The 22,388-nt window shown below is 35.0% G+C and overlaps 2 protein-coding genes across 3 annotated transcripts in view; both read left to right on the top strand.

The window, feature by feature from the left end:
• Positions 1 to 22,388, top strand: part of LOC136027618 (esterase FE4-like) — a 191,316-nt gene that overhangs the window by 34,914 nt on the left and 134,014 nt on the right. The window lies entirely within an intron of this gene.
• On the top strand, positions 5,104 to 22,351 carry LOC136026803 (cell adhesion molecule 3-like). Its single transcript, XM_065703502.1, has 5 exons — positions 5,104 to 5,583; positions 9,723 to 9,914; positions 11,237 to 11,497; positions 15,682 to 15,890; positions 22,301 to 22,351. Exons 1-5 carry the CDS (start codon positions 5,373 to 5,375, stop codon positions 22,349 to 22,351), a joined length of 924 nt encoding a protein of 307 aa, XP_065559574.1. The 5' UTR covers positions 5,104 to 5,372.

The raw sequence follows: 22,388 nt of genomic DNA, 5'->3' as shown, positions 1-22,388 counted from the left end.
GAGTCACTAGCTCAGAGAAGAAAAAAAAATGACTTACTCACAGAGAGAAAAGCAAAAAGGAGAAGAAGAGAAAATACAAATGAAATAAAAATATGGAAAACAAAATTAAATAGATTGAATAGACTAAATTAATTAAGTAGACTAGATAGACTCAAAATAATAATATATATATATAATAAAATAAATAAAAAGCTAAAAATAAATAAAAAAAAAAAATAAATTCTAAGATGTCAAAGAATTCTAACAATTTTTTTGAACGAACCGAATGAGTGACTTCTTCGAGCTGATTCAGGCAACATATTCCATACAATATGACTCGCCATTAAAGGATTAAAATCTGATCTTGCACAAGGAGTAAAATGAACTTAAATATGATTTTTTGAATTGTGAAGATTGTAATTATTCTGATCAGAGGTGAAAGATAATGGAAATTGTAGGTGCTGGGGGAGGTCACCATGAAGGTGACAAAAAGTAAAACATGCACACTAAAGAATATACAGTGACTCGAGATCAAGTAATTGGATAGCTCATGAACGATTTGTTTCCTGAATGTGGTTTCTAGCTTTACTGTAAAACTCAGAAAGTGATTTTGATAGTGGAGGAAAGGTTGACATCCATACTTTTGAAAAGTAAGAAACATAAGATAGGATCAAGCTGTGAAAAAGAATTTTCAAAATTGATCCGGGAAAAGTATGTTTCCGTTTGCTTAAAATACTGAGATGTGACCTTAAAATCAATGTGACCTTAAAAAAAACGAACAGAAACTACTTCGTATAAAAGGGGCTGCTCCCTCCTCAACGCCCTGCTCTTTACGCTATAAGTTTATTACTGTTTTAAAAAGTAGAGTTGAGATAAAGTGTTAAACTTTAGCGTAAAGAGTAGGGCGTTGAGGAGGGAGCAGCCCCTTTCATATACGAAGTAATTTCTGTTCGTTTTGAGTTCTAATGTAGCTCCTTACTTTAAGTTAAAAATAGCTTATTTTTTTCATTTAATCCTACACAAGGAATTACACACACACATACACACACACACACACACACACACACATATATATATATATATATATATATATATATATATATATATATATATATATATATATATATATATATATATATATATATATATTCCTTTAGATTTTGAATTTAAAAAGACGAATAGCACTTGTTGAAAGTGTTTTGGACTTATAAGCCTTTGAGAGGGTATTTTTCCTTCTCTAGATTTTGAGAAGCCCAGATGTCATCCAGGGGTTTAGAAGAACAAAGCTTTTAGAACTATGATTAAAATGATTTCCCTTTTTCCAAACCTTAGAAAACCTTGATTTCTAAACAAATAAAATAGATTAACATGTGTCCACAACCCAGCCAACTTGAACCTAGAGGTTGCTTACTCTCCCCACTTAGAGTATAACCCGAAATGCTACTGCTCCACCATGCCTTATCGGGTTTTCAACACTTCCAACAGGTTATGCGATGCGTACCACATTTGCCCTACGATATAAGTTGTAAAAGTTTATCCCTCCATACCTCTTTGCCTCATAGGTACCATGTTTCTTCAATACCGCGCCTCTTCGGCTAATACCAATGCCGATCCACCACGTGTCGCCTGGCGTATATTATTTTCAAAAGTGTATAATTCCTCACTCTGAATGTTTTGTAAACCATGTGTAAATTTTATATTCGGGTGCTATTGGCAAAAGTCTGAGCTTTTCATGTGTGGTCTTTAAGCCGACAGATTTTTACTCACTTCCCTGACAAAGAGGGCTTTTACAATAAATTTACAGCTCAACCGTTTCTATTTCCGTCATTTGATACGCTCAATTAAGAAGCGTGTCATGACAGTTTAAAGTGATTGGGGATTGAAGCATTTTCAATTCCCCTTGAACAGCCAAGAGCTAACCCTGGATACTGACTTCTTCCAAGGACCTAGGACTTTTCGGATACCCCCCCCCCCCCAAGTTTTTCACAACAGCAACATGTTACTCCCAAAAATCTGAAAAGTTCTGACATACGAGTATTCTCCTGATTTTCCTGTGGACCAAACAGGTTTGTCTTATAGGGAAATGAAAAATTTCTACCGATCATTTCTTTTTTCTTCTTTTTTAAGAATGAGTTTTGCTGTACATTTAAATATATATTATTTTAATTTTATATTGACATTTCCAATGAACGTTAGTTTCTAAATAAAATAAAGATGGACCAATAAGTGACTTATTGAGTGGAGAAGAGGGGGCGATAAGAATAAAATATATTTGAGAGCAAGAAAACACATGGATAAACAGCTCATTTTGGGGACTAAAACGGGACTGAAGGTTTCAGACCTGAAATCTTCAGCCTAGTAATTATTACTTAGTAAGAATAATGATGTAATTTAGTGATGCCCTAGAAAAGTAGTAACTGTTTTTTTGGAAAGCTATCAATCCATGTAAATAAGTGTTAATATAACACAGGCACACACACAGAGATATTTTTCGGAGCTATCAGATAATAATGAAAATAAATTTCATTCGATAATTTGAATAAGGAGTATCCAAAAACTGGGCAATTTAATATTTTGGGATAAGGTCTGATCCCTGAGGCCAACCCCCCCTTACCTGCGTCCCTAAAATACCAGAAAACAAATTTTAAACCAAATAAAATTGAGAAGTGAAGACAAAACATTCAACAATGTGTAACAGAATTTATAGGCAAAAAAACAAAACGGCAAAGGGTGGTACAGCTATGCTTTGGAATATGACCCTCTGGTAGCTCAATAGAAATGAAATCTTTTGATAACGGAAAAAACAAATTTTCGATCTCTATGGGTCATGGGCGAGTCTTCAGCATTTTTATTGGAAGGAGGGGGACAGAGGGATCCATATCTAGGTAGTCAAGAAGCATGGGATATATAAAAAATTTTCTCTGAATTATTGAAGGGACTAACCCTCCATGTCCACCTCCTTCCCCCGTTCCCTCCTTCCCCAGATCCCCCCATTACTTTTAAAGAAACACAAACTATCGTCCCGCGGGCAGTTATTTCGACAAGATAGTGCTTTCTCTTTTAATTGCCGTTCTCGGGTGCCATTCATGATACGTTTGACGATCTTTTTAGATTCATGCAAATTGTTTATGTTATCCCAAAAATTGCCATTATAAGTTGTGGATAGATTTACAAGATCATTATTCAGCATTATTCTTGCATCTCTAAGGCAAGAAATTACTTTGAGAATGTCTCTTTGCCTGGCTACTGCGACCATGGCAACTGCGACTAGAGGCGATTAATGAGACGGTGCCATGTTGCCATCAATCAATGTGTCCTTCTTTAAAGAAAAAGTAGATTCCCGTCTGTATGTAGGCTTACTGATACCATCGTTGTAGTACCCAGTGGAACGATGAAAATTGGAAAACTTTTCCCATATCCGATACGGTAGTTCAAAATGTTACATGTTACATCTTATAGAAAGCAATGCCCATGGGTTGGCTCAAAATGTTACACTGTACATCTTATAATGCCTATTGGTTTGGTTTTTGGGTTGGTTTAACTCGTTTTCTTCTGTCTTCTTGAATTTCTAACATAGTTAAATTATTTTCCAAAATTTATTGTGTTCTCTTTTCTTCCTCTAAAAAAAGTTGAAAATTTGATTTTTTAATTTAAAAATAGATGAAATTTTTACTTTTACAAACAGTCACATCTAAATTCCCCAGCCACAAAAAAAAAAACAACAAAAAAACAAAGAAACATTAAAACAACTTTTAAATTATCCCACTCCTGTAAATTTACAAGACAATTCCGTAAACCACATTGGCTTATCATCACAAAAAAAAAAAAAAAAAAAAAAAAAAAAAAAAACAGAAGAGAAGAAAAGTGAAAATGGGGTTTTATAAGACTAACGAGAATACTGAATGCAACAAAAACGAATATTTCGAGAAAATAATTGTTTTCCTTCCCCAACAATATTAGAGAAAGTCTTAGAAAATCAAGCTCTCATTTTCTAAATGAATATAGGAACGGTTCAGACCTGGAAAAAGAGAATGAAATAAATAAATGACAAATACCAACAACGTGGATATCAAAATGAAACAAAACTCAAATTGGAAAAACTAAAAACTAAAATAAAATACCAGATAAAAACAGAATTATAAACAATAAACCCAAATCAAAGAGTAGCTTGCAAATTTTTGGTGGTCTAACCTCACCCCCAAAAAAGGAAAAAAAAAACATCGAAGAAAACTGTTTAGTCCTTCCACTCTCCTGTAGAATTTATGTTATAACTCTGATCCATGTCCTTTACAGCTATTTAAAGTGCGTTCATAACATTTCTTAAAGTAATTCCAACAAATGTTCATCTTTGGTTCTTAAAATTATCAAATTCATCTCTTTTTTTATTTCAAAATTTATTATGCTCTTTTTTCTTATTCTGAAAATAGTTAGAAATTTGAGATTTTAATCAAAGAATTACCGGTCAAATTTTGGAATGTCGGGGAAAATTTTTCTTTTAGAAATGACGACACCTAATACCAAAAAAGAAGAACAAGAAAAAACAATAAAAAAACATCAAAACAAACTGTTTAGTTCTTTTGCTTTCCGATAAAATGTATGAAATACCACCTTTTTATTTACCACAAGCGATCTACAGCTTGTAAATAGCTTACTGGAGATGAAAACAAATCCAAGCTGGAGCTAAGAGACTTTCTTCGTAATAGATTTCTATTTTCAGTCACGAAGTCATTCATTATCCTAAAGCTTAATCAATCTTCTCTAATTACTTTCTTTTCAAAAACATTCAAGTGCTAAGAGATGTACCTTTTGGCGCAAATCGCAGGACAACACAGGTCCAGGATTTCAGGCTCCTGAACAAAGTCGTATCCAGTAAAGGGAAGGGTAGGGATTTTGAACCCCTCTCATAGTTTTGTCCGACTCAAAAAAATGCAGCAAAACTCCATATAAACATGTTTTAGGTGTATATTCAAAGTTTTTTTCAACAGAAAACGCCCCTCCCCCCTGTCAAAAAATGTCATGGACACGGCTCTGGTCCTGAGTAAGCTTTGTTCTTGAATATAACAGGAACAAGGACATACAAAGTTGGGAGGGGAGGGATTCATGCCCAAGTTCCAAGAAATTCTAAGTTTTTCGAAAATTCTGGGCACTTCTGATTCAAATTAATTTTATATTATTAAAAATTTTATTTTCGTATATATTAATTATTATTTATTTAATATCATTTGTATTAATTTACGGTACTGTTAAACTTTCATTTTAAAATTTTCTATTATTATTTTCCCCATCCCCGAAAAAAAAATTTGCTTATGTGCCTTAGCATCCATGCAACCTTAGACCAATTAAATTCGTTTAGACAAAGGGAGCTAAGGTTTGTTTCATAAAACAAACTTTCTATGGTGAGTTTGTTTATTTTAGTTTATATCTATCTATTCATTCTTTATTTGTACTACTTCTTTGCAGTTGCACCTACAACACTGCACATGGAGCTGAACTCAACTTTGGTGCTCCCGCGCATGAACCTAACTATTCAATCTGGTGTTCAGAGTAAAATCAAATGTATAAGTCGATTTGGAAACCCTCCACCTAAAATCCGGTGGTTCATTGGTAAGTACATGGTAAGCTTTTGGTTAGACTTTCGCTTCCTTATTATACTTGTCGATTTAACAAGTAGTTGGTTTGATAAATTACTGATTTTAATTACTGTAATTTTTCAGCAATGCAAGTTTTTGTCTTGAAAATTAACATGCTAACTTAAATTGATAGAAAGGATAGATGAGCTAAAAAATAAAATCAACTTTGGAAACTGATTTCTAAATGGTTTAATACAAGAAACTACATACTTTTTCTAGGAATTTGAAAGATATCATTTTTAAAGATATTAAAAGATATAAGAGAGATATAAAGAACAATAAAAGATATTACTACTAAAAGATATAAGATAAAAAGATAAGATAAAGATAAAATAAAAAATTAAAAAAGATAAAATAAAAAGATAAGATAAAAGAAGAGAAAAGATATAAAGAAAGAATCTTAAAGATATATTAGAACTATCTGAATGCTCTAAACTAAATGTATTCTTAATCAAATCTAAAATTTATTCACCGGAGAAAAACCGCACCTTAATCAAGACATAATTTACTTACTTACTTACTTACTTGTTTCAGGACACAAGCTCTTCAGCTCTCCCTGGCGCTATGATCTGGCAGACGGTTGAGTGCCAAGCCGCTCGGTCGTGTGTGTGTGGTGCACATATTTCAAGCCACTGCTTGTCCCATCTTCGGCCGTGTCGTCGGAAACCACCAATCGGCTCTAGGTCCGCCTTGAGTGTGTTAAGCCAGGTCTTGACTTGTCCACCTCGCTTCTTCTTCCAGTGTGCGAGGGGTTTGCAGTATAGCGCCTTTTTAGTGAGGGTTCGCTTCTGCCTGGGGTTACCTAGATGGGAATCAAGATGACAGCCGAGGCCCTCTCTTAGCACGGCTATGGTGCGGTTTGGGTCACCGAAGCTGTATCTCCGTCTCTAGTGTATCCTTGGGAAGTCGACCACACTACCTCAAAGTGGTGAAGCGGTGGCAACATTCCGTAGCTACATGCCTAGCGAAAGAATGGCTAAAGTGTGGAGGCACCGACGGACTGGGGACCTGTCGGTCAATAATATTCCCACGAAACGTTATGAAAAAAGCAGATCAAGACATAATTGTATTCTTTATATTCCAAAAAAGCAGCGCGTTTTAGAAAAACGCTATTTTACTTGAACATTTTTAAGTAAATACAATATATTTACAGTGCCATTTACACTTACAAATTTGCAGCTTTAGATTTAAAAATTAAATAAATAAAACAAGTTTTTGAAATGAAAGTAAGGAGCGACATTAAAACTTTAAACGAACAGAAATTACTCCGTATATGAAAGGGGCTTTTCCTCCTCGACACCCCGCTCTTTACGCTAAAGTTTTTTATTGTTTTAAAAAGTAGAGTTGTGAGAAAGAATCAAACTTTAGCGCAAGGAGCGGGGTGTCGAGGAGGAAAAGCCCCTTTCATATACGGAGTAATTTCTGTACGTTTTAAGTTTTAATGTCGCTCCTTACTTTCATTTAAAAAAACTTGTTTTTTTTATTTAATTTCTGAAAGTTTTTGAATTAATGCATGTCTGATTTTGGCTCTCCGTACATAAATTATTAAATGAAATTTGTATATTAATTTTTTTTTTGGCTAAATGGCTTTCTTTTAGTTTTGATCAGACGATTCTGAGAAATAAGGGGTGAGGAAGGAAGCCTAGTTGCCCTCCAATTTTTCGGTTACTTAAAAAGGCAACTATATCTTTTAATTTTTAACGAACGTTTTTATTAGTAAAAAATATACGTAACTTAAGAATTAACTTACGTAACAAAATTTTATATTCTTATATTTTGATTATATATATGCAGGGGTTGGTCCCCTCGTTAATACCTCGCTCTTCACACTAAATCTTGTTTTGTCCCAATTCTTTAAGAATGACCCCTGAATCAGAAAGGCAGTAGAATAAATAGTTGAAATTACTAAAAATAATTTAGCATAAAGAGCGAAGTATTCATCTCCTCCTAAATACTTCGCTCTTTATGCTAAAGTATTTTTAGAACCCCTCATATGCGTAATAATCTCTGTTCGTTTTAAGTTTTAATGCTTCTCCTTACTTTCAATTGAAAAAAAACTTTTTCATGTTTATATTTTCATTGTTTTTTTTTAATAGTAATGCTAGAAAATCCTGCGCCCTTTTCATTGAATTTCTCTTCCCCCATGAAATATTCCTCCAAGGAAAGATCCTCCCATATAGCCCCCTCCCCTGAACCCCACACCCAAACAAAAAAAAAATCACCCTGATAACGTCGGTACACTTCCCAGTAACCATTACTGTATGTAAACATTGGTCAAAGTTTGTAACTTGCAGCCATTCCCCCAGGGACTGTGGGGGGTAAGTCATCCCCAAAGACGTAGTTACTATAGTTTTCGACTATGCCGAACAAAATGGCTATCTCAGAATTTTGATCCGTTGACTTTGGGAAAAAAAAGAGCGTGGGAGGGGGCCTAGGTGCCCTCCAATTTTTTTGATCACTTAAACAGGGCACTAGAACTTTTCATTTCCGTTAGAATGAGCCCTCTTGCAATACTTTAGGACCACTTGGTCGATACGATGACCCCTGGGAAAAAAAAACAAAAAACAAACAAACAAATAAACACGCACCCGTGATTTGTCTTCTGGCAAAAAATATGAAATTCCACATTTTTGTAGATTGGACCTTGAAATTTTTTCTGTAGGGTTCTCTGATACGCTGAATGCGATGGTGTGATTTTCGTTAAGATCCTATGACTTTTAGGGGGTGTTACCCCCTATTTTTCAAAATAAGGCAAATTTTCTCAGGCTCGTAACTTCTGATGACAAAGACTAAATTTGATGAAACTTATATATTTAAAATCATCATAAAAATCAGATTCTTTTGATATATCTTTTAGCATTGAAATTCCGTTTTTTAGAGTTTCGTTTACTATTGAGCCGGGTCGCTCCTTACTACAGTTCGTTACCACGAACTGTTTGACTAAGGTGCGTCGCGCAAGCATGCAGAAATTTATTGAGCGATAATTAAAAACTAAATCAACTACACACGGTCAGGGTCGTATCCAGATTTTTTTCTGGGGAGGGGGTGTTCGCAAAAAGCTTTAAAAAATGCATCAATAATTTGCCTATATTCATTTTTGTTGCGTTTTTACGAACCGGACAAACATTTCGACGGGGGGATTCAATCCCTCTAACCTTCCTCCCCTGGATACGGCCTAAGACATGGTTCTATCATTTGGTAAAGCCCAAATTTTTCTGAATCTTTCATAGATGATGGTAGACAAACCTTGCACTTGTATAGATACCATTTAATTAAGCAGTTGTGGACATTTGCTTTAAAACTCACCATCGGTGGGTAGGGGGGGGGGGTTAAACCATCTGATAACTATGTAGTGTATATGTGTATATAGGCTACACTATTTCTTCTTTAGATATGAGGGAGGGGAAACAACTTAAAACCGTAAAAACAACAGGCGAATCTAAAGAAAATAGCTATTTGTAACCCTTATGTGTTTGAAGGTTTTAATCTGTTACTTGGACCTGTTATTAGTCTTGTATTTTTTTATTTTCTGTAAGTAAATATTTTGGAGACAAAATAAATATTTTTGGCTACTTATTGCATTGTCTACTTAGGAAATCCTAGAATTAAAAGAGCTTTTCCTCAGACTCATAGAAATGACTAAGAGAGCTAAAAAGTGCTTGATCGGGTTTTAAATTGGCTTGATGTCTTTTCAAGTGAAACTATCCTAATACTTTCAGTTAAACTTTAGTCTTTACTTGATTATCAATGGTTAAGAGATAGAAACACAAAATTTCAGAAAATAGAGTGCTTCTGTCAAATCAGAACAGAAGAGTTAGATTTATCTTGCCCTTTGAACTCCTTCAGATGGATGGATATAAGAGAGACTTTATTCAGACGCTTGAATTCACCCTCCACGGGCATCTCGAATTTATTACTTGCCCCAGCGACATAAAACAATTTAAAATTGAAATGTCAATTTGGAGCAAGAAATGTTGTGTCTTGACTATTTCAGATGTCGCTCCAAACTGAGAGCGACAGTTGCAACATGTAAACTCATCTTCAACCGGAAAAAGAAAATAAATGTCTCAAACAATTTTCCATGTTTATTTACGACGTGGTCTTGATTTTTAGGGGATCGTGAATTGTTTCGAACGAATCAAACTGATGCACCAGAAGTTGGCGCCTCAAAAAAATGGTCCTCGTCTTCCATTTTGGAGCATCGGTTTGGTAGAGATGATCATGGAAAGAAGCTGAGGTGTGTCGCTATGCATGAAGCATATGAAAATGGAGAAAAAGAAGTGGCCACAGGAATGAATGTGCACTGTAAGTGTTATTCTATTAATGAAAAATTCTTATAAGAGGGATATAGCCGTGATCTTTCCTGCTGCTAAGGTTTTCCTTAATGTCCCTATTTTAAATAATTTTTTAGACCAAGCATAACAAAATAAGAAAATGCGGGAAAACAAAACAAAAAACGATTGAAAAAAAAAATTTAAATCAGAGCATTTTTTTTTAAATCAGAGCAAGTGAAAAAAGACAGAAAAGTCTAAATATTTCGATGACGACCTCTGCTCAATCAACCTTAATGCAGAAATAACAATAGAAAACATATGTATAAAATCTCACCACCTATTATAACAGGATAATGAATGGTTCGGTGGATGTTTAACTCTAAATTTTTATTCTTCTTTGTACGCCAAGGCCGGGTAAGTCGAGATCACGGCTGAAATATTTCTTGTTTCACTGGCTCTGACGTACCTTGTATCTTTTTCTTCTATTTCTAGTGTTTTCTCGTTTTATTTCTGTTTAGGATTCTCTGAGGTTGCGTCAAGGAAGTAAGTAACGACACTTTTGCGTGACACCATTGACGTTACAGCTGCCTATTATGAGAATGTTTGCTTCCGGTGTCTGGAATGAGGCTGAAAGTTGTCTGCTAGAAGCCACCTATAGTCCATGGCTTCTTTCGTTAGATTGTTAGCCTGTAGAAAAAACTTTGCCGAATAGTTAGCTCAGAAAATTATAAGGGTCGTAGTGGTAACCGTCCTCAAAGGGTCTGGTTTTGATTCTTGGTGGAATCTAAAGGAGATCCATTGGAAGGATTTGTGCCAGGTGTGAAACCCCTTCCATTCCCCATTCAAGAAAATATTTTTCCTGCTCATTGGTTGGTCGTAGAGTTGCGGGTAAGAAGACTATTTCTCCAAAAAAAAAACTTAAAACGGCTTCTCCGGCTCTTGAATTGGTTTCAAAAATGTAGGTAAAAAGACCCTTTAGTCCCCTGTCTCCTCCCGTTGAACAAAAGTTCTTTTGTTAAAAAAAAGTTCAGTATACAGTCCTAGCCATCTATCACAATTTATGTTTACAAGCACAATAGCTAGTTACTATGTACCCAAATCGGAGAAATTTCAACAGTACTGCCATGCGGAACAGATTGCAAAAAGACTTTGAAATAATAAGGGAAAAGTAAATTCTTTTAATATTAAAAAAATATTGCTATTAAATTTTCTAGTCCGAAAGTGACTTATTCGTATATATAAAAAAAGAATATTTTATCGTGAAAAAACGAAAAAAAAAACATTTGCAACCCTAATCTGTTCTTAATTATCGTCGCTTGACTGGAAAACCTCTAAAACAGTTTCTTAATACAGACATTCCTACTGTCACTCTCGTCGATACACCCGTTGGAGATCTAGAGGAAGGTACATTATCAGCTACCATGCGATGCGTTGCCGATGCCAACCCACCAGCCACGATTGTCTGGAAAAAAGCCGGTAACACTGAGACCCTCGCAATTCAAGAAACATTGACGCTAAAGCCATTGAGCAGACGTATCAGTGGGTCATATACGTGTGAAGCAAGAAACATTATGGGCATTTCTGCACCAAAAACAGTTGAAATTGAAGTCAAATGTAAGTTGTATTAAATCAAAATTCTTATTTTCGAATTATTTAGTGGTGTGTTCATTGTAAAACTTTACATCGATAGCTTTGTGTAGCCATAGTAGACACCTGTGTAGGAATTTATTTTTCGGGAGTGTGGTAAAAAGAAGGTAGGTTTTTTTGATTGTTTGAATCAAACATGCCAAAAAGCTTGGTAAAAATTTACTATTTTAGGAAGCCTCCCCCCATCCTCCGTAGTTAGATATTCAGTATACTGTTAACATAGGTGTCAATTTGGGGGTAGCAGGGGGCATTTGCATCCTACATTTCTTTTACCCCTTAGATTTTGAGAAATAATCCCTTTAGGGTGCAATCTGATTGGGAACCCCCATTGGTGTATTTACATTATAAAAGCTTATTTGTCTTCCCTCCCTAGACTTCCAAAATGTATTTTGCCCCCTTCTAAATTTTCGTGAATTGACGCAACTGCGTGTTAGTTTTTATTACTGTTTTAAAGTGATTTATGATTCTAACTACAACCCTCCCATATCCCAAGGTCTTTGTTGTTTGTACTGGTAGGTTACGTTTTCTTTTAATTTCTACCGAAATAACTTTGATCTGTAAATCCTGAATATCTCATAACACGGTTATGTTTTCTTTGAACTTGAAATAGTTTCCCAATAACATTTACTTAGTTTTGTCTATCCCCTCTCCTCTTTGTACCCAGGTCAGGACTGTGCGTACTGGTACTTGACGACACATTATTTATCTCATTTCCAAATGTTCATAGAAACAGAAGTCCTCTTTGAATTTCTCCTGAGATTACGTAGGTTTGCAGATTCATACATCAATTTGATGTTTCCTTTCATCAAGTATGTTGTCAATGCAAGGATTGTTTCAACATAATTAATTTGTTAAGGTCATCTACTTCTTGATCTTTTGTAAATCAGTTCAATTGTACCATCTAATTTGTCTTGTTATGTGAATCTAAGGCACTGACTGGATTCATTTTAATTAACTAGGCTTCCTTTCTCAAAGCAACCGACATATCTATATCTATATATATATATATATCATACTTTGGTTATTTAATACTTATCTGTAACTATATAGCTTTTCCCTCAGATAGAAAGTTTACTCGTCTAATCTTATCATTTTCATACTCATAGAACGAATCAAACTAATGAGAATTTTTTTTTTTTTGCTTTTTTTTGTTTTGTTTTTTTTGTCCAACTTTAGCTACCTATGGAAAATTCTCTCTCAGACATGTTTCTCAGCAAGAGCTATTGTGGTCAAGGGGAGTTGGGATAGAGGTCAATAATAAAAGCAGATATTTGTATGAGAAGTGCCAAGAAATTCAAGAAATTTTAGGATCTTGTTTGGTTCTGGACCACAAACTCCTCTCCCCTTGCGTACGTCTCTAACTGGAATAAAAAAAAACTATTTTTAGGAAGGTTTTTTCCCATGAAAAAACAGCTAGGGCCATATCCAGGGGTGTTTTAGGAAGTTTGACCCCCCCCCCCAAAAAATCCTGGATACAGCTCTGCCTCCAGACGCATCTAACCGTAAACAAATTCATTCTGGTACACTTGTTTACCAACATTACCATTTTGGTACAGTTTCTATTCGCCTACCGTAAATAGATGGTCCCTCCCGTTTGAGCCTATTACGATTATTTCAAAAAATTTAGACACAAAAACCCCTCCCCCTTATGAAAAATCTTCGGATACTTATACCCTTGAACTAACTTCTAGTTCTACATTTATCTTGAAAAAATGTTTTCTATTTATTTCCAAATAGACGGTCCTTTCGATGTGAACCTATTGCGATAGCCTCAAAAAGTTAGATTAAAAAATCTCTTCCTTATGAAAAACCTTTTTCTACTTTTGCTCTTGAACGAATTTCCACATGTACACTTATCATGAAAAATCGTTTTCTATTTGCCTCCAAATAGACAATCTTTTCAAACTCAGGGTCTAATGAGGTATAAAAGTAAAATTTTAAGAATATGAGCACAATCTGCACAATCTATGTGCAGAAAATAAGCAAAATGAGTTAGTGAAAGTAAAAGGTTTAGTGGTTTCAACAGGCAATTTAGGGTTCTTAGTGCCAAATTCAATCATTAACGAAAATAACGGAGATTTCCATTGGGAAATAATGCCAAAATATTACTTGTTGACAATCTCCTAGATTATAAACAACAGCCTAGTGTACATCTTGTGGACAAACCGACCATTCTAACTGAGTGTCATGATTGTAAATAAACACCTTTTATGTGTCTCTGAATACTCATTGAATAGGGTCTATTTACACTTTTGTTGACAATCTGAAAATCCGAATCGACACGAAGAATTGTATTAAAAAACCAAAGATGTCCTTGTAAACTGGGATTGAAAAAGACTTGTGTCGTTGAATTGTGGCAGTCTCTTGTTGTTGATAATCAAACAGTTCGTGGTAACGAACTGTAGTAAGGAGCGACCCGGCTCAATAGTAACCAAAACTCTAAAAAATGGAATTTTGATACCAATAGCTACATCAAAAGAATCGCATTTTAATGCTGGCTTTAAATATATAAGTTTCATCAAGTTTAGTCTTACCAATCAAAAGTTACGAGCCTGAGAAAATCTGCGTTATTTTAGAAAATAGGGGGAAACACCCCCTAAAAGTCATGGAATCTTAACGAAAATCACACCATCAGATTCAGCGTATCAGAGAACCTTACTGTAGAAGTTTCGAGCTCCTATGTACAAAAATGTGGAATTTTGCCACAAGGCAGATCACGGATGCGTGTTTATTTGTTTTTTTGTTTGTTTTTTTTCCCAGGGGTGATCGTATCGACCCAGTTGTCCTAGAGTGTTGCAAGAGGGCTCATTCGAGCGGAAATAAAAAGTTCTAGTGCCCTTTTTAAGTGACCAAAAAAATTGGAGGGCACCTAGGCCCCCTCCCACGCTAATTATTTTCCCAAAGTCAACGGATCAAAATTCTGAGATAGCCATTTTATTCAGTGTAGTCGAAAAACCTTACAACTATGTATTTGGGGACGAATTACCCCCCCAAAGTCCCCGTGGGAGGGGCAACAAGTTACAAACTTTGACCTGTGCTTACATATAGTAATGGTTATTTGGAAGTATACAGGCGTTTTTAGGAGGATTTTTTTGGTTGGGGAAGGGGTTGAGAAAAGAGCGATATGCTGGGGGAACTTTCCATCGAGAATTTGTCATGGGAGAAGAAAATTTCCATGAAGGGAGAGCAGGATTTACTAGCATTATTTAAAAAAAAAAAACAATTAAAAATAAATGTGAAAAAGCTTTTTCAGCTGGAAGTAAGGAACAGCAATAAAACTTAAAACAAACAGAAATTATTACCCATATGAGGGGCTCACCTCCTTCTAATACCTCGCTCTTTACGCTAAAGTATTTTTAGTAATTTCAACTATTTATTCTACGGCTTTTGTGATTCAGGGGTCATTCTTAATGAATTGGGATAAAATTTAAGCTTTAGTGTAAAGAGCGAGGTACTGACGATGGGGCGAATCCCCTCATATATGTAATAAAAACATGAGAATACAAAAGCTCTTTACGTAAGCTAATTTATAAGTTACGTAAATCTTTTACCAATAAAAATATTCGTAAAAAATTAAAAGTTCTAGTTGCTTTTTTAATTAACCAAAAAATCGGAGGGCAACTAGGCTTCGTCCCCCGCTCTTTTTTTCTCAAAATCATTCGATCAAAATTACAAGAAAGCTATTTAGCAAAAAAAAAAACTATGCAAATTTCGTTTTGATTATTCCTCTGCGGAGAGCCAAAATCAAAACATGCATTGATTCAAAAACGTTCAGAAATTAATTAAAAAAAAAAACAAATTTTTTTAACTGGAAGTAAGGAGCGACATTAAAACTTAAAACGCACAGAAATTACTTCGTATATGAAAGAGGCTGCTACCTCATCAACGCCCCGCTCTTTACGGTAAAATTTTTTACTGTTTTAAAAAGAAGAATTGAGAGAAAGAGTCAAACTTTAGCGTAAAGAACGGGGCGTTGATGAGGTAGCAGCCTCTTTCATATACGAAGTAATTTCTGTGCGTTTTAAGTTTTAATGTCGCTCCTTACTTCCAGTTAAAAAAACTTGTTTTTTTTTTTATTTAATTTGACAATCAAAGCCGACAGTCAGGATTGTAGATTAACTACCATTGATATTTCTGTATTATCAATATAGATGCTCCGACGTCAGTCACGATTGAAGGTGCAAGTAACAACCAACTGTTAACTTCCGTTGGAGGGTCAGTTCGACTCGAATGTAAAGCTGATGGCAATCCCTTCCCCAACTTCAAATGGATACATAAGGCCATTAGAGGAGCTGGTGACATTATTGTTAGAGCAGAAGGAAGATTTTTTGTCTGGTCAAATGTATCGTATGAAGACCAGGTATTTATTTCATTTTAGTTTGTAAATTAAACTATAAGAGCTACTCAGTTGCCAAACTAAAAGGAGCATCTTGAAATAAAGTCCATCAGGGGCTGATATACTGTACTGTAAGGCTGGTTAAAGCTCCTAAGATAGCAATTCAACCTTCAATGTGTAAAGTATTTTCTCTCAAATTGGAGCCCAGTGTTAATCTAATTTTCTTTATGCAATTGCTTTGAGAACTGAGGGGGCACCCACTTTCAGACACGTATATCAGGGGGCACGTGCTAACCGTGACGAAGGTGTGCTAAGCATGGCGCAGGCTGCGTCAAGCGAAAAAGAAACTGTGCCAAGCGTGACGGAACTGTCTGGCCAACATAACGTTCTTTAATACACACCTTTTGATGAAAAGTGGATGCCCCCTTATGCCGGCACAAAACGTTAGCCAACAGTCATTTTTTTCACACTGTATATCAGTTAATTTAAAAGGTGTGGTTAATATATTTTGTTTCTAAGAACCTCATATATGTTTCAGTATACTAACTCTCACCCCCCCCCCCTAAAAAGCAAATAAAGGAAGAATTTCATGACTTTAAAACAGTTTTAAAGCTTACAAGAAATAGTTTTCGGGTCAAAACCAAGGGTCTTCATAGGAATCTAATAATCAAACAGTTCGTGGTAACGAACTGTAGTAAGGAGCGAACCGGCTCAATAGTAACCAAAACTCTAAAAAATGGAATTTTGATATCAATAGCTATGTCAAAAGAGTTGCATTTTAATGCTGATTTTAAATACGTAAGTTTAATCAAGTTTAGTCTTGCCTATCAAAAGTTACGAGCCTGAGAAAATTTGCCTTATTTTAGAAAATAGGGGGAAACAATCCCTAAAAGTCATAGAATCTTAGCGAAAATCACACCGTCAGATTTAGCGTATCAGAAAACCCTATTGTAGAAGTTTCAAGCTCCTATCTACAAAAATGTGGAATTTTTTATTTTTTGCCAGAAGGCAGATCACGGATGCGTGTTTATTTGTTTGTTTGTTTTTTGTTGTTTTTTTTTCCCAGGGGTGATCGTATCGACCCAGTGGTCTTAGAATCTATCGAGAGGGCTCATTCTAACGGAAATGAAAAGTTCTAGTGCCCTTTTTAAGTGACCAAAAAACTTGGAGTGCACCTAGGCCCCCTCCCACGTTAATTATTTTCCCAAAGTCACCAGATCAAAATTCTGAGATAGCCATTTTATTCAACGTAGTCAAAACACCTTATAACTATGTCTTTGGGGACGACTTACTTCCCCACAGTCCCCGTGGGAGGGGCCACAAGTTACAAACTTTGACCAGTGCCTACATATAGTAATGGTTATTTGGAAGTGTGCAGACGTTTTCAGGGGGATTTTAGGTTGGGGAGGGGGGGGAATAGGGGGATATTTTGGCGGAACTTTCTTTGGAGGAATTTTTCATGGGAGAAGAAAATTTTCATGAAGAAAGCGCAGGGTTTTCTAGCATTATTTAAAAAAAAATGAAAAAAAAATATGAAAAAGTTTTTTCAACTGAAATTAAGGAGAAGCATTAAAACTTAAAACGAACACAAATTATGACGCATATGATGGGCTCACCTCCTCCTATTACCTCGCTCTTTACGCTAAAGTATTTTTAGTAATTTCAACTATTTATTCAATGGTTTATGTGATTCAGGGGTCATTCTTAAGAAATTGGGACAAAATTTAAGCTTTAGTGGAAAGAGCGAGGTACTGACCCCTTCATATACGTAATAAAACATGAGAATACAGAAGTTCGTTACGTAAGCTGATTTGTAAGTTACGTATATCTTTTACTAATAAAAACATTCGTAAAAAAATCAAAAGTTCTAGTTGCCTTTTTAAGTAACCAAAAAATCGGAGGGCAACTAGGCCTCCTCCCCCGCTCCTTTTTTTCTCAAAATCATTCGATCAAAACTATGAGAAAGCCATTTAGCAAAAAAAATAAATATGCAAATTTCGTTTTAATTATTCATCTGCGGAGAGCCAAAATCAAAACATGCATTGATTCAAAAAAGTTCAGAAATTAAATTTTAAAAAAACAAGTTTTTTTTACGGAAAGTAAGGAGCGACACTATAACTTAAAACGAACAGAAATTACTTCGTATATGAAAGGGGATGCTTCCTCATCAACGCCCCACTCTTAACGCTAAGGTTTTTACTGTTTTAAAAAGCAGAGTTAAGAGAAAGAGTCAAGCTTTAGCGTAAAGAGCGGGTTGTTGAGGAGGAAGCATCCTCTTTCATATACAAAATAATTTCTGTTCGTTTTAAGTCTTAGTGTCGCTCCTTATTTTCCGTTAAAAAAACCTGTTTTTTTTTATTTAATTATTTACAAGTCCTGCCCTGCCATCAGCGCTTTCTAACGTCTTAAAAGATGTATTCTTATTTATTTATTAATAGAAATAACTTTAAGCATATTGCTTATCGTACAAAATGAGAATGATTACTGCATTAATCATAAAACAAGAAACGAGATATGAGACAAATACCAAATAAATGAAAAAAACACACTTTTACCGGACACTTTTACACACTTTATTTCCATTTACCGGAACTTGTTTCCAGTGGGATAAGGGGTTGAAACCCACGTGTACCCAGAACGCTCTCCTGCTATAGTATTGTCAGAAATATTGCCGCAATTTCGGGCATTTTGCTAATTTTGCTATCCTGTTTAAATTTTTGACAATAAAATCTGAAAAGCCTCTAGCTTGACTGCTTAAAAATCATCGTTTATGTTATCATATCCCCTTGTTAATCATATCCCTTTCGATAAAAAGGGATTTTAAAGGGATTGTGAAATGATCACAGAGAAAGTCACACATTACAGAGAGAAGTAGAAACTTTACTGTTCTCCAAATCAATCTGGAAAAAGTTGATACACTTTGACAAGCTTACAAAAATAACTTTACTGTTCTTTAGAATTTATTGTTCTTCAGAATACCATAGAATACAAACTTTTTCCTTCAGAATAAAAAATTTTTACTCGTACGTTAATGACTGAGAAGTGCTTGAGTTATCAAAAACCTTTGGTCCTCAGTTTTATAGGTTATTAAATAAAAAAAATAAGTTTTTTTTAACTGAAAGTAAGGAGTGACATTAAAACTTAATGTCAACGCCTTTGTTCAACGCCTTGCTCTTTGCACTAAAGTTTGGCTCTTTCTCTCAACTCTACCTTATAAAACAGTAAAAACTTTAGCGCAAAGAGCAGGGCGTTGAAGAAGGAGCAACCCCTTTCATATATGGGGTAATTTCTGTTCGTTTTAAGTTTTAATGTCGCTCCTTACTTTCAGTAAAAAAAAACTTATTTTTTTATTTAATTTCTGAACGTTTTTTAGTTAATCCATGTTTTGATTTCGGCTCTCCGCAGAATAATTAAAGCGAAATTTGCATATTTATCTATTTGGCTAAATGGCTTTCCCATAGTTTTGATCGAATGATTTTGCGAAAAAAGGAGGGAAAGGAGGCCCAGTTGCTTTCCAATTTTTCGGGTACTTAAAAAGGCAACTAGAACTTTTAGTTTTTACGAACGTTTTTATTAATAAAAGATATACGTAACTTACGAATTAGCTTACGTAACAAACTTCTATGTTCGTATTTTTTTATCACGTATATCATAAGGTTCGCCCACTCGTCTATACCTTGTCAATAACTCTTTGCATTAAAGCTTAAATTTTGTCCCCTGAATCACGAAGGCCGTAGAATAAATAGTTGAAATTACTAAAAATCCTTTAACGTAAAGAGTGAGGTATTAGGAGGAGGTGAACCCCTTATATGCGTAATATTTTCTGTTCGTTTTAAGTTTTAATGCTACTCCATACTTCCAGTTGAAAAAAACTTTTTCATATTTATTTTCTCATTGTTTTTTTAAATAATGCTAGAAAATGCTGCGCCCCCTTTATGGAAATCTTCTTCCCCCATGACAAATTCCCCCATGGAAAATTTCCCCCACATAGCCCCCTGTTCTCACCCCCCCCCCCCTCCCAGCCAAAAATCCCCCTGAAAACGTCTCTACATTTCCCAATAACCATTAATATATGCAAACACTGGTCAAAATTTGCAACTTGTAGCCCCTCCCACGGGAACTGTCGGGGAGTAAGTCGTCCCTAAAGATATAGTTATAAGGTTTTTAGACCATGCTGAATAAAATGGCTATCTCAGAATTTTGATCCGAAAATGAGCGTGGGAGGGGGCCTAGGTCCCCTCCGATTTTCTTGGTCACTTGAAAAGGGCACTAGAACTTTGCATTTCCGTTCGAATGAGCCCTCTCTCAAAATTATAGGATCACTTGGTCGATACGATCACCCCTGAGAAAAAGAAAGAAAAAAAATAAATAAAAATAAACACGCATCCGTGATTTGTCTTCTGGCAAAAACTACAAAATTCCACATTTTTGTAGATAGGATCTTGCAACTTGTACAATGAGGTTCTCTGATACGCTGAATCTGATGGTGTGATTTTCATTAAGATTCTATGACTTTTAGGGGGTGTTTCACCCTATTTGCTAAAATAGGGCAGATTTTATCAGGCTCGTAACTTTTGATGGGTAAGACTAAACTTGATGAAACTTATATATTTAAAATCAGCCTATTTTCACCCTATTTTCTAAAATAGGGTAGATTTTATCAGGCTCGTAACTTTTGATGGGTAAGACTAAACTTGATGGAACTTATATATTTAAAATCAGCATTAAAATGCGATTCTTTTGATGTAACTATTGGTATCAAAATTCTGTTTTTTAGAGTTTTGGTTACTATTGAGCCGGGTCGCTCCTTACTACAGTTCGTTACCACGAACTGTTTGATGAGCAGGCGTTTGATTCTGTTGATAGAAGAGCTTTAGCAAAGGTCTTATCCTTGTATGGTATACCAGAAAAATACATTAAAGTGATTAGTCATTAGTGCACTCTTTAGCAAACTACAATGTCAAATTTAATTAAAACCTCCCTTAAAATCCCTTAAAAGATTTTTAAGGGATTCATTTCATATGTTAATCATATCCCTTTCGATAAAAAGAATTAATGTAGAATATAGACGGCTAAAGTTTTTACCAAATATTCCACTAAGGTAAAAATAATCTTTGTTTGGTGTAACTGCAGGTTTAATAAAAGTGGAAGATAAAAAAGCAAAAAGAAATAACAAGAAAAAAACTAGCTGAATCAAATTAGAAAGATCAATCTCTATGGACTTAAAGTGAAATTTGTGACCTTTTTACTTCATCAATTTTAAAGACTTTAAGGCCTTATTATTAAGTTTGGATCTAATAAGTACGTTCGAATGGCACTTCTTTACAATCGTACCTCTGGAAAGTAAGGTATTTCTACTCCTCGTATATCAGGGTTGTTTTCCAATTGGGGTCTTTATCATGTAAAAATGATTTATTGCAATATATCTAAGAACCAATCGATTGACGTGTGCTTCAATCAACCTTCAATCGAACCTTCAGTCAACCGTTCAGTACGACCAAAGCTAATCTAACACACTGTTTTTGATGAAAATAATTGAGTCATTCAAAGTTTCTATTAATCACCGTCAGCGCTTGACTCAAGTGTCAAACAGGCTCCTAGACGGTCAATCCTGCTTTAGTCAATCGATTGACGGAAGTTTTTGATCAAAAGGATTTACCGTCTAGGGCATCGTTTATCTTTTATGTTGCGACTAAATTGAAATGGGTGATCAAGTAGCCTACTATTGTGACCTTTTTTTGCTTGTTCTGCTCCGATTTGTCAGTAAAAAATAATGCACTAATCAGGATCAGGTTCCTAAGTATCATATTGTTATAGCCCACTTACCCAAGGTGAAATCTCTATTTAAGTTAAGATTCTAACTTGATTGACCAAGATCCAATATCCTTCAAATGACGCCGTCTCTTACGAGCCTTGTATTATAGTATGGTTGTCTTGTTTTATACTGTCACTTCACTAATATACTTGATGAATTTCCAGTGTTAAATTCACAGAGTGACAGAATATTATCCCTAAAAATGAGCCAAAGGGTAATTTCTAAGAAAGAAAATGTACTTTAAGCCCGTTGGCTCAAAAAGGCACACTTAGAATAAGAACTACGCTCAAGTAGTCAGTTATCAAAACGATGACGAATTTTTGTACTAAGATACTGTTTCCTATTCTTCACAATCGAGAAAAACTATGGAATGAAAGGCTACAAAAGCGGCCCATGTCTAAATTTGCACCAGTTTACAATAAAGATATCCAGTTTTACGAAAAATATTTGGTGCCAGCCTTCGTTAAAACTGTAAATAGCTCAATGTAAAAACTCAATAGCTTTTTCATTTTTCTCCCTTAAATATGCTATGGTCCTTTAGTTTGTGTGCATTATATATATAAAAAAAATAATCTCGTTTACCCTTGTTGTTTATGTAGATATTTTCTTTTATGTTTAGGACCCATTGAGTTTCATATCGCAGCAATTGTGCCGTGCTTTGTTCTACTAATTTTTTTTTACCTGTTTACTTAAATTCATTTGATTGA

The sequence above is a fragment of the Artemia franciscana genome, chromosome 5 (genome assembly GCF_032884065.1).
Source record: "Artemia franciscana chromosome 5, ASM3288406v1, whole genome shotgun sequence".
In the NCBI taxonomy this organism is placed as follows: domain Eukaryota; kingdom Metazoa; phylum Arthropoda; class Branchiopoda; order Anostraca; family Artemiidae; genus Artemia; species Artemia franciscana.
The sequence above is the reverse complement of the archived record's forward strand: the minus strand, read 5'-3'. Positions and strand labels throughout refer to the sequence as shown.

Bases quoted from the DNA above. Each gene is read 5' to 3' on its own strand.
- LOC136026803 (XM_065703502.1), top strand. From the start codon at position 5,373: ATGGTGAGTTTGTTTATTTTAGTTTATATCTATCTATTCATTCTTTAT. The intron at 5,584-9,722 runs GTAAGTACATGG...CTTGATTTTTAG, and splicing joins TAAAATCCGGTGGTTCATTG to GGGATCGTGAATTGTTTCGA. The intron at 15,891-22,300 runs GTATTTATTTCA...TTTTATGTTTAG, and splicing joins ATGTATCGTATGAAGACCAG to GACCCATTGAGTTTCATATC.